At 44.0% G+C, this 13,383-nt stretch overlaps 1 protein-coding gene across 1 annotated transcript in view; it reads left to right on the top strand.

Moving 5' to 3' along the window:
* The window catches only part of PCSK2 (proprotein convertase subtilisin/kexin type 2), a 262,301-nt gene that overhangs the window by 240,666 nt on the left and 8,252 nt on the right, over nt 1–13,383 (top strand). The window contains exons 9-11 of the mRNA XM_037811924.1: nt 2,813–3,028; nt 5,307–5,407; nt 12,243–12,470. Coding sequence (XP_037667852.1) covers nt 2,813–3,028; nt 5,307–5,407; nt 12,243–12,470 — 545 coding nt within the window. The remainder of the gene's footprint in view (nt 1–2,812; nt 3,029–5,306; nt 5,408–12,242; nt 12,471–13,383) is intronic.

Below are 13,383 nucleotides of genomic sequence, written 5' to 3'. Positions count from 1 at the left end.
GGACCCAGATGGTGGATGGCTGAAAATATTTGGTGAACAGCCCAGGGGCTCACCTAAAAACTGTTAGGTGACTCAAAAAGTAACATGTGACCTAGTGAGGACAAACACATGAATGTCAGAGATCTTTGTGAATAGTTTGAATAAAATCATTTCATGCAGAAAGGCAGTATTTCTAATTGGTACATTTTTTAATAAGATACTTAAAATATGTATTTGTAAAAATTAATAGACTGAAAGATAATAGTGGAAAAGTTTTGCAAGTCAAAAACACAATACATAAAAGAAAAAGAAAACTGGGTACATATATATGCAACATAGATGACAGAAATCAAGTTAAGGTCCTTAATATAGGAAGAGTTCTGACAAATCAATAAAAGAAGAATACCATGAAAGAAAAAATAGGCAAAGGATATTATCTTTGGGGGCTTGGTGCTTTGCTGTCAGAATAAAAATGAGCAGTAAAGATATAAAAAGATAAACTCAACTGCTAGTGGAAAAATATATAAGTCAAAACAATGAGGTATCATTTTTGCCCACCAAGTAGGCAAAACTATTTTTTTTAAATGATCATTCTAAACTTGACCCAACTGGGCTTGTTAGCACCCAAAGCAAGCTTGTTGCCCAGTGCACACAGAAGTCAAAGCCATGGTACCAGTATTTTGAGAAAAGAGTTTATTGCAAGCAGCTCGGCAAGAAGACAGGAGGTGAATCTCAGATCTGTCTCCCCATGCAGAAGAGGTTTGGGGGTTTTATACCATTTGGAGAAGGTGGGCTTAAGGGAGAAGCTAAGGCTAGGGTGAGATGACATGGGTTAGGGGGTAGGCAAAAGTGGAGCATGCGCAGTTCCAAATCATGCTACTCTATGCCTTGCGTGTTCAAAAATGGCAGCTTGTCATGATCAGTGAGTGTGATGTTTACTATTATAACTAGGCAAGGTGACTTTAGGTCAGGGCTTCTCCTGACTGCGCATGCCCTAGTGTCTAGAACTGGCTTTAGCAGGTACTGCAGAGGAAGAGGAAACTAACTTTTCTTGTGGTGAAACAAGCTTCTTCTGAATAAACATGAGGAGGTGGGTGCCCAAGCAAAGAAAATGGAAACTTCCACAGACCAGTAAGGGAAGGGCTACTTCAGTAGAAAAGTAGATTAGTAGGTGGCAGTTTCAGGCTGAATGTGGAGTTTTCTCTGCACTGTCAGGATGATCCGTTTTCCCCTTCTGTCCCAAATTCTGGGAGCAGTTGCTGGTTTGGGTGGAATTTTTCCAGTGCAGATTTACCAAGATGCTGAGGACCGTTTCCAGAGTGGGTGATCAATAGCTGTTGACTTGGCGACTTCAGTCCATCATAGGCTTATCAACTCCAAGTCCTGTTAGAAGCGATCAAAAACGTCATTCCTCATTGTTGGGTGCCAGGGAGACCCCGGGGTGATCTAGTCTGCCTCTCTTCCTTCCGGTATTACTGGGCCAGAACCGTGGGCCCCTGAGGGCCACCAGGAGCAGACTTTCGTGCCAAGATTCTGTTTGTCTTCTCGCCCTGCCTGTCCCTCCCACGTGGCACCATAGGGAGAGATGAAGCTGCCCCAGCCCTTCCTACTGCAGGGGTTGGAAGCAGGAAGCAAGAAGCAAGAAGCAAATGGCCCAACCCAAGGTTGTCAAGGTAGAGAGGAGAATACTCAGACAAGACGGGAATGGGAAAAGAAATGAACACTAAGAACATGGCTTGACCGGAAGTGCAATGATATCTGGAGGCAGTTATGACAATGCTTGGTGTTCATAACTAATCAGCATGTGGTAATAGTCATTGTCCATCTTGTTATTTGATTAAATTTATATTTGCTGTATACTTTATTTGATTGTAGTAGGCTTTCTTCCTATATTTAGTGCTCCTTGCATAGATAAAATGTTATATAATATTGCATGTAAAAGGATTCTAGTATGATCCAATTGGGTAAAAAAATATATATGTATTTATATATTGAAAATATATATACATACACATATATAAAGGTTTATATATTTCAGGTGAAAATGTATTTTATATTTATAATATATATGTAAAAGTATATAATATATAACTACATACAAAATTAAAAATACAGGTGGATGGATAGGTAGGGATTAGATAGATAGAGATGAAAAATAGAATGATACAGCAAATGTGGCAAAATGTTAAAATTGGTGGATTGGGGGGTGGGGTATGTTGGAGTTTTCTGAATAGGGTTTGTGTTATTTTTGCAACTATCAGTTTAAAATTATATTCAAAATAAAAAGTTTAAAAGCAAAAAGAAATTTTAATAAAAAGTACATATCTACTATAAATATCTTGCATAGCTTATATAGCTAAATATATATATACATAACTTACATTTTCACTGAAAATTATCTGAAAGGATACATAAGAAAGAGATCCTAATGATTACATCTAGAGAGATATTTTTCGTTTTCCTTTTCATAGACTTTGACATTTTTACCGTGAACATGTATTACCTTTATAGCTTTCTTTAAAAGTAGTTCATTTGTAAATTTGAAGGAGATTCCTCCAGCTTTGTCACTTTTTTATTCCCAACTTAAATTATAAATTCAGGTGACTTTTTGTGTTGGAACCTTCCTGAAAAAAATTTCTCACCGAGCCCTGCCAGAAGGATAGTGGTTTTGAACCACAGATAAAATTTCCTTCAGCTACCCATCTGCCCGACCCTCCTGCCCCAGACCCCACCTGCTGCAGACCCTCTTACCCCAAGCCCCTCCTGCCCCGGCCCCTCCTGCCTGGTCCCACTTGCCCCATGGCTGTGACAGTGGTCTCTGTTGGTCTCTCAGGGCCGAGGGGGCAAGGGCAGCATCTACGTGTGGGCCTCGGGGGACGGTGGCAGCTACGATGACTGTAACTGCGACGGCTACGCCTCCAGCATGTGGACCATCTCCATCAACTCTGCCATCAACGACGGCAGGACCGCCCTGTATGACGAGAGCTGCTCCTCCACCTTGGCCTCCACCTTCAGCAACGGCCGGAAGAGGAACCCCGAGGCCGGAGTGGTGAGTGCCGCAGGCCCGTCCTTGTGGAGCTCTCCCCGGGGCTCATGGGGCCGAGGGATGCAGGGATGCACACCTGTGCATCCCCCAGGAGAAGACAACCCTCTGCCCACTCTTTCCCAGATATCAGAGGTTGTGGGACAGAGTGATTGCTTCCCCAGGGCCGGGTTGTGCTGGTTATCGTTGTGGAGACAGAAGATTTGCAGGTTGGAAGCAGGGACGTGGCAGCTCATTTCCTGTACATCGTCTTTCTTGTTTGCCATGTTGGCTTATAAATAATGACAAACTCTGCTTTATCAATAAGTTGCCCAGGCAAGGCACTTGCAAGGATTAATAATTGTAATCCTTACCCCCACCCCATCAGAACCAAGAACTTGTCCATTTATTGAAGTAACTAAAAATCAGCATCCATGGGTGGGCTTTTCGGGGGCCATAACCCCCTTTAGTGGGGCACACATGTATTTTCTCAGGGAAGGAGTTGTGATTGTCATCATATTTTATAAGTCGTCCATGATTTAAAAAAAAAAAATTTAAGAATCACAGATTTGGGGTTTTACTGCATTTTTCAGAGCAGCTCTTCCTCCATGGATAACTGTATATTATGGTAAATTTTCCAAGTCCCTTTGAAGTATTTATTTATTTCACAATGAGCCTTTTTGGATCTTTTCCTCTCTCTGGTTATTTCACCGACATAACAGCCTTTCCTCAGGTCTCCGAAACCGGGAATTTAATAGATGGTTCAATAGTCATGACCACTTACAGGCATCCCAAAAGAGGACAGGTGCTCACAAGAAAATCATTCTTACCAGCTGGTGTTCTGATCCCAAATTCCCACCTGGGCTCCTGAACTGGCGAGTGCCCGGGCTCCCGTGTGAGTCGGGGGAATCCCTTCTCCTGTAAGAGACACGGGCCTTCCGAGGCCAGGCCCTCCCCTGACTCCTCCTGGATTCCCCCTTGGTCTCGGGGTGGATGGAGAATGTACCAGCTTCTCCCAAGCACAAGGAGGCTTTGGGCCCCCTATCCTACCAGCTCTGCAGGCAGAAGGAGAAGAGAGCAGAGCAGAAAGGGACATCCTGCTTGCAGTGCCTCCCTCCTCCCCCAGAAGCTCCCTTTCCTACCCAAAGTCTTCTCAATGGCCTTGGTGTCCATTTGTCCTCAACCCTTGCCTGTGACCCTCTTTCTCCTTGGACAGGTAAAGGGCCTTCAGTTCCCTCTGAATATTGTAATTTTGCCCGATGGACACCTTTAAGCATCTCTGATACTTTGTTCTGCAAAGTAGTAGGCCCACTTAAGGATTGTTTTGGTTTATAAATAATGACGGACTCTGGGTTATCTGTAAGGTGACTGCGTAAGTCACTTGGAAGGATAACTAATTGTAGGAATCGGGACATCATACCACCTCCCCATCAGAACCAAGAACTTGTTCGTTTATTGCAGTAATTAAAAATTAGCATCCATGGGTGACCTTTTCTATTCCATGAACTTTACCTCAATCATGGGCACCCGTGTGGAGGAGGGAGACGCGTTCCTGTGCTGTATACATGATCATAATGAAAACCCTGGTTCTCACAAACATTGAAAATGAAGTTTTCCTCTTTGGGAAAGCCCTTTAAAACTCAATTTATCCGTCTCTAAAGAAGGGTTGTGGAAGCAATCCCCCACATATCAAGTTGTCTTAGTTCACAATGTCTCGGATCGGTGCATGAATTTTAGGTGTAAAGAAATATTTTATTTTTAAAATAAAAATAAAGTCTATCCTTCTAGGTAGACTTTAGCTGAACATGTTTATTCTTCCCTCTCTGGAGAAGCTGCCCTTTCCTTCCTGAAAGGAAAAGAAATGCCGATGCAATGGCCCCCAGGCTTTCTGAGAACCAGTCCCAGTCAACAAAACTCACCATTGCATGTCTATGGTGGGGGTGTTGATTTGTCGCTCTCCACCTCAGAATATTTCCTTTTACAATCCAGGAAATAAAAATCTGTGGTCTTTGGAATAGCAGCAGCTATGCATCTTTGAGCAACTGACTTGCTTTTATTGTGTGGATACTATAACTCTAACTGCTCATGTGCCCCTTTTTTCATTGGCTACTAGGAAGCTCAGTGGTAAAATTTCTGCTGCAAGATATAGGTATGTGGATGCTAAACTTGTCCTTAGCTTTTCATCTCATTTTTCTTCAGAACAAGGCATAGTTTAAATAAAAGAAGGAGGTAATCTGCTCCATATTGTTTTGGGGTTCAAAATAGTATGATTTATTCACTCATTAATCAATATCTTCCCTTCTAGGCGACCACGGATTTGTATGGCAACTGCACGCTGAGGCATTCTGGGACATCTGCCGCTGCTCCCGAGGCAGCTGGTGTGTTTGCACTGGCTTTGGAGGCTAAGTATGTTTTCAGCTGCGGGCCCAGGGTCAGCTCTGTAGGGTGGACCAACACGTGTCTCTCTCTCACCCCCACATACCAGGTGTCCGGGGAGGCAAAAGTGGATGTAAGAGCTTAGGAAGAGTCAGGGCCAATGAACTCCGGGGGCCATCACTAAATAATCCATGGGCCCTTAATGATACACACACACACACACACAACACCAACCCTCCCACAGAACTACATCCCAAGTTGAGCAGAAGCCCCCGGTGTCCAGTTACACATTTCAGCTTCTTACTCAGATACCAAATAGAGGCATGTAGATATTTCTTTCTTCATGGAAGCTGCCACTTTATCCTCTGGCTTCCCTTGACAGTTTTACTCCAATAATTCTCAGGATCAGCTAAATGAAGGAAAAATAAAATCACCACACTCGGTATCTAGCAAGGTATTTCATGTGCCACGTAACGTACGAGGCTCCCACTCAAGATTTGTTCATTTGTAAGGTGAATTCACTTTTTAACACTGAGACAAGGTGGGCAAAGTCATGCAATATAGAGCAAGAAATGGGCTTTACTGGGAGACTGTATTGGGTTCTCCAAGAACTGGCTCACCCAACCAAGGGATTGGCGAGTCCACATTCCGTAGGGCAGGCTGCAAATTGGAAACTCCAATGAAGGTGAACCTGATTTCCCCAGGAGAAGCTGGCAGGCTGAAATAGCAGCAGGATTTCTTCTCTCTGACTGCTGAAATCCTCAGTTCTCACTTTAAGACCAACTGATTGGATGAGGAGACTGCCCTCATTGCTGAGGGCAATCTCCTTTGTTGGTTATAGATGCAATCAACTGACTGTAGATGCATAACCATCTACCAAATACCATCACAGTAACCATCAGGCCAGAGCTTGCTTGACCAAACAACTGGACAATATAACCTAGCCAAGTTGACTTGTGAAATTAACCATCAAAGAAACTTTGCAAGCTCCAGGTGGGAGGAAGAAACCGTTCTCCATGGTCTCACCATCCCACAGTGAGACCACAGGTTTCTGAACACACCTTAAATGTGATCATCAGTGGAAGTCCCTGCCCACCTGCTACTTTACCTCCTCTTAGTGCAAGCCAGAGGCTGGCCTCATGCTCCAGGAATGAAAACTGGGGCTTCAGGCACCAAGTGTGTGAATTAAAATGCTCACCAGGTAGAGAGTTGTCCAAGAATGCCTTTACTCAGCAACTTGTGAGACATTGGATTCAGGCCACTGGGGAAGGGAAGTTAAGTCCCCCTCAATGTCAACTGTTACTAGGCAACCTGAGCTGCTAGCATTAGCCTCCAGGCAGCCCTGTTGGTCTCTCTTCTTGTCTACACTGCAATTTCTACTTTGCAAAGGAGGTAAGAGATGATTCCTGGAACAGAAGGGGACCCCAAAAGATTAGCTAGTCCAACTGCTGCCTCCAAGCCGATAAGGCATAATCATCTCCTTTTACTGAAAAGACCCCAAAATTGGGAGTGACTCTTTGAACCAGGCCAAACTTTGATTCTTCTAACAAAAATCAGGTGAAAATTTAGGACACCAAGAGAGGGACTCTGCTCAGACAGTTTCACTTGGCCCTCTCTACCCCGTTAAGCACAGAGGCCAAACATTACTCCCATATGACGTGCATTTCCTGGTAACGAAACTGGTCAGACGCCTGCATGAGCCCCAGAGTCTGAGCTGACTTTGCCCACTGTTTTAGTTGGCTAAAGCTGCCAGAATGTGATATACCAAAAATGGGTTGGCTTTTACCATGGGAATTTATTAACTCACAATTTGCAGTTCTTAGGCCATGAAAATGTCCAACAGGATGATTCTCGGACTCTGAAGAAAGGCTGCTGGCATCCGGAACATCTCTGTCACATGGGAAGGCACGTGGCCAGCATCTGCTGGTCCTTTGCTCCTGGGTTTTGTTGTGGGTCCTCTCTTAGCTCCCCCAGGCCTTTTCTCTCTAAGCTCTTAAGGCTTTTTCTGCCTTTTATCATCTCATAAAGGACTCCAGTAAAGGATGAAGACCCACCTTCAATTGGATGGGTCACATCTCAATTGACACAACCTAATCAAAAGTTCCTACCCACAATAGGTCTGCACCCTCGGGAATGGATTAAAAGAACATGGCATTTTCTGGGGTCCAAGACAGCTCCAAACCAGCACATTCATGCTGAGAGCAGACAAGCAGAAGGGGGCCTGCTGCCCACCACTGAGTCTTCCAGGGAATGGACCTCCTGCTCCAAAAACAAGAAGGGTTTTCTAGTCTCCTTTGAAACCTAGAAGGGCAGGACTTGACTCACAGTGTCCTCGGATCTGGACAAGCAAAAAGTCACCTGCCCAGGCCCGTACTCATATAGAAGAACAACATAAATAAATGGAGGCAGGAGAACAAGGCTACCAGATCCATGGGCCTTCTGTCTATTGATCACCATTCTTTAGCGCAGAATTGCAGATATGCAGGTAACCGTATAGAAAAGGAGGCAGTGACCACTGGGGCATACTTTGTTTCAGAGCAATGATCATAAATTTAATGCTCAATATTGCCATAAAAAGAAAAAAAAATGATACCTAGTAGTAAGTGGTTCATGCCCATCATGGAAAATGTTCCTACAATTTCTCAGACCACTGCTTGTCAGATTGGAAGCAGACCCTGAGATTTTGAAGCAAGTGATTTATTAAAGGTGCTCCCAGGGGAGACCCTAAGGGAGAAGGGAAAGCAGGTCAGGGATGGGAAAGAAGGAAGAAGCCTAGCAAAGCTGTGATTTCAGGGAAGTCCTGGCCTCAGAATAATCGCATGGGAGCCTCTGGGGTGTAATAGCTTCAGAGTTTGTCCTGTCTCCAGGTAGGAGAGCTGGGCTGTCATATTCTCGTGCTAGTCAGTCATTGCCCAAGAAGTAACTAGGAAGTTCTGGCTTTCTGTATCTGTGTACAAAGCAGCTGTAGAAAGCTAGCAATTGAAACCAGTAGTGAGGCTGTAAGAGCCCCAGGAGGGAGGCCAGAGGGAGGCAGAGGGAAGACTCTAGAACCATCCCCACAGCCCAACTCCCCTCCTGTCTTCAGGTCTGCAACGGGGAGAACTCGACGACTCGTGTACCCAGCAGTGATGGGCTGTTTCCCAATCAGAGATCCAGTAAGAAAACCCTTCCAGGGCAGATGTGCAATAACCAGATTATTAACCAGATTATCCCATCCCGTGAGGGCCATGAAGGAGGGGGAGTAACCACCCCACTCCCCCAAAGGAGAAAATGAAGCCATTCCTCTATCCCAACCAGTCCTTGCTTTGTTTAATTTCATAAGGCGCTTTTCTGCCAAATGCTTGAAAATGCCTGTTACAGCCACAGGAACTATTAGTCCCAGTTCCCAGTAAGACCAGTATTAGAGAAATTTCAAAAAACTGCCTTTGTAGGGGGTGGGGGGAACTGCCACTTTCCAATATTTAGGGTTCTTTGGTATGACCAGGTGCTTTCTGTGTGGTTTCAGCGAGCAGAGCTAGGCCTGGTGATGACGTACTGATTTTGCACAATAGAGAAGTCTGTCATCCTGAAGTTGTTCATAAAGAGGTATGAGGAGAGACCCAGGTTTAAGTTTCAGACAGACACAAATGGCTGGTCCAACAGGGTCACAAATTCAGTTACCTTGGAGCGTGGACTGACCTGGTTTATTTCAGAAGTGAGAAGTTCCTCATTTGGCCACATTCTCTCTCATGGACCCCGTGAGAATAAATCTGTGGGGAAGCATTTGAGGGGTCCTTCTCTGGACGTTGGGAAGTACAGCATATTTCTGAGTCAGAACCCCTAGCCATGATGAGCGCTCTTCCACCTGACAGGCAGCCCTTGGGTCATTCAGATCTTCACTTGCCAACACTTGTGGGCTTAATAAATTCACAATCCCATTCCAGCAATACGCTTAGCTTTGAGCCAGGATCAGTGGTCAGAAAGTTTCATGCCATTCGCTCAGGTCCTGGGGGACCAAATGTCCAAGATACGTTCTGAGTCTTCTCAAAGAAGCATTGACCTTCCTGGGAGCTTTTTCCTTAAAAGCAGACAGTCTGCATTTCAAGAGCATATGAATCATTAGAATCATTTGGCTCTGATTCAAAGCTTCAAACCAAAGAACTTAGCATGTGTTGAAATTTTATCAAATGACTTACTGTTCCCAGTCCTTTGAGTTATTTAACTTCTGAAGAGAGCCATAGTGCAGTGCTTATCAAACGTTTTTGACCATGACCCTCAGTGAGAAATAAATTTTGCATTGCAACCCAACACACACACACACACACACACACACACACACACACACACACAAAGTTTCATGAAAAAAGTTTCCTGTGTTACATGCAATGCACACACTTAGTTTGCACAGGCTGCTATGACAAATACCACACAATGGGTTGGCTTAAACTATAAGCCTTTATCAGCTCATGGTTTTAGAGGCTAGAAGTTCAAAATTAAGGCATTGGCAAGGCAATGTTCTCTCCCCAAAGTCTAGAACGTCTGGTGCTGGCTTGCCACAGCCCTTGGGGTTCCCTGGCTTGCACCTCTACCTCCCGTCACATGGCCATCTCTCCCTTTCTGTGTCGGCTCCTCTGGTTTCTGCTGATTTCAGGCTTCTCCTTATGTAACCTTCTCTGACTCTTGGCTTCCAGTTTCTTAACTTGATAAAGCCTCCAGTAATCTGGATGAAGATCCTTCCTGATCCAGTTGGCCACACTTTAACTAAAAATAACAGTTTCAAAAGGTCCTCTTTACAAACGGTTTCACACCCACAGGAATGTGGATTAAGATTAACAACATGTCTTTCAAACACAACCTACCCCAGTTAACGAAAAAAAATGGTTTCCTGTATTACATGCAATGCACACTGTTATTCTTTTCTATTCTTTTCCTTTCTTTCTTTCTTTTTTAATGATAGTTCCATCTATTAAATCAGTGCTTCTCAAACTTGACTGTCCATTGGAATGGCCTGGGAAGTGTTAATATCCAATGGCTGGATCTCACTGCCAGAAATTCTGATTTAATTGATCTGGGGTGTGGCCTGAGCCCTGGGATTTTAAATGCCCTCCCCTGAAGATTTTAGTGCACAGCCCAGGTAGAGAACCTCTGCCATTAATTAATTGCCTGGCCCACAAATGAGTCTTGACTTGCAGGTTGAAAAACACTGACCCTGAGTAATATTAGACATTACTTTCCAATAACAGTAGCATTTACAAGGAGACTCATTTATTCACTGAACCAACAGTGTGCCTCGGGCTGTCCTGGGTATGGGGGATACAAATATGCCAAAGATATTGTTTCTACCTTGAAGAACTGACAGTTTCTACCTTGGTGAACTTGGAACCTGTTCCAAGGTTGGGGCAATTCTGCTGGGCACAGGCTATAATCAAGTTAGCAACAAGGTGCCGTGGGATGTCTGGAAGCAAATAACACTTGAGTGGCTCCAAGGCTGAGTGAGGTTTTCCAGGCTGAGAAGGACAAGGAGATCCTTCCAGGCAAAGGAAATAGCATTTGAAAATATCATGACTACATTCGAACGTTAGGACAAAATCGTTGGCAACTAACTCCTCTCAAGCATGTCATAGCTTTCATCTACCAGGTCACGTTTTCCCAGATGGTGCAACCCAAAAGATACAATGGTGTTGCTGAGATGATTTCAACTGGGACATGAACATGTCATTTAAAATCTTGGAATTGCACACGAGGAAATCATTCCCTTTCAATTCTCTTGCAATATGGCCAGTTACATCAAGCAGGAAGTCTCAGTTTGGTGCCAGAATGTCTTTAGCACCTCTTTACTCTTGGGGCCCTTGGTGGACAAGAGTATCTAGCTTGAATTTTAATACAGCACTTTACTTATTTTTATGCTTTACATTAAATGATACTGGTTTCACTTAAAGTAAAATAGAATTTCCTTTTATTAACTTTTATCGATAAATATCATACATACAAAGTGCATGAATCATAAGTGTTCTTCTCTATTAATTTCCACAAATTGAAAGACACCATGTAACTAGCACCCAGATCAAGAAACAGTGTGCTGCAAGCACCTAGAAGCCCCCTTGGGTCCCCTTCCATTTGCTACCCCCAGGGTAACCACTAACCTCACTTCCAACAGCATAGATTGGTTTTTTATACTTTAAACAAATGGAATCACAGTATGGCTTCTTTAGGGCAACATCATGTTGGTGAAATTCATCCATATTATTTAGAGTAGCTAAATAGTAGTTCATTCATTCTCATTGCTGTATATTATGCCGTTCTGTAAGTACATCTCAACTGGTTTATTCATTCTACTGTAGATGAGCCTTTGGGGACTTCACAGTTTAGGGCTAAGAACATTCTAGTGCATATCTTTGGTGAATATATACACACATTTGTTGGGTACATACCTACCTAGGCATAGAATTTCTGGGCCATAGTGTAGGCATATGAACAACCTTAGAAGATATGAACAGTTTTCCAATGTGGTTGCAATAATTGACATTCCGAACCAGCAAAATAGGTGAGTTCCAGCTGCTCCACATGTTTGTCAAAACTTGGAATTGTCCGTCTTTCTCATTTCAGCCATTCCAGTGAATGTATTAGACTTTTCTTTGGAAATAAATTTAAATAAGGAAGCAAGAATTTTTTTTAATCAACACATATAATGGTTATAAACAGTGCACAGAAACCATCCCCCACTCCTTGACTTGGAGGTTCACTGATGTTCCACAGTCTTCCAAGGGGCTGTCATCTTGGGAGTCATTTACCTTAGTCATTGTGTCCCTCTCCCTTTTTCTCCCTCTCTCGCCCCTCACCTCATCCTCGCTCCCGTGCTCTCTCACCCTCCACCTTCCAAACCCAGTCTGGGACTGACCTGGCGAGACATGCAGCACCTGACAGTGCTCACCTCCAAACGGAACCAGCTCCATGACGAGGTCCACCAGTGGCGGCGGAACGGGGTCGGCCTGGAGTTTAACCACCTCTTTGGCTACGGCGTCCTTGACGCAGGTTCGATGGTGAAAATGGCCAAAGATTGGAAAACGGTACCCGAGAGATTCCACTGCGTGGGAGGCTCCGTGCAGAACCCTGAGTAAGTGGGGGCAGAGGTTCTTCTGTTGTGTGTGAAAAACGCCCCAGATGTGATGGCCTGGCTTTGGCAGCAATTTCAGATTCCCTCTCCGTGTTCCCAAGAGGCACTGGGTTTGATTCTGCTCCCAGGCAGAGCTGGAGAGTTACAGCTCTACTCCAGGGGAGACATTTGGGTGGAATACAATTGCATAATGCAGAACCCCTTCTTTTAGTTATGAGCCTTAACTGTTTCTGTGACTTATGCTGTTTTTCTTTGCTAATGCACAAAGCATCCAGTGTAACCAGCAGCAGATCAAGAAACAGAACATAACCAGTATCCCAGAAGCTTCCCTTGTGCCCCTTTCCCATCATCATTTCCCTAAGGGTAACCCCTAGTCTTACTTCCAATTCCACAGATTATTTTGCCTATTTCATTCTTAATATAAATAGAAGCATCTAGTATGCTCACTTTTATATCTAAATTCTTTTGCTCAAAATTCTATCTGTGAGATTCAACTATGTACTTAGAGTTCATTTATTCTCATGGCTGAATAGTGTTCCATCGTGTGACTATAGCATTATTTATTTATTCATTCTACTTGTGGGCCAGTGTAAGGGTTTGATTTTATTCTGAGTGAGGTGGATTGCCATTTGGAGGGATTTGAGTAAGGAGTTCCCCACACAGAAGCCATTGGGCTGACCGAGTGTACTACTTCCCTTCCCATTTTCCGTCATAGCAAGAGAGTTGGAAAATAGGGGTATCTCTTTATTTAATTTCTCTCCATCCTCAACTGAGCAAGTATCCTCACCTGGGAAAGTATTGGCACCAAGGTGATTGTGCATACATGGGTGATTGTGCACACCTGGCTAAGTATCCCCTTTCCTGGGCAGGTGCCCTCATTTCTCATCCATTGAGCTCCTAGAGCATGGCACCA

Source organism: Choloepus didactylus, chromosome 19 (genome assembly GCF_015220235.1).
Source record: "Choloepus didactylus isolate mChoDid1 chromosome 19, mChoDid1.pri, whole genome shotgun sequence".
In the NCBI taxonomy this organism is placed as follows: Eukaryota; Metazoa; Chordata; class Mammalia; order Pilosa; family Megalonychidae; genus Choloepus; species Choloepus didactylus.
This window is presented reverse-complemented; position numbering and strand designations above follow the sequence as displayed.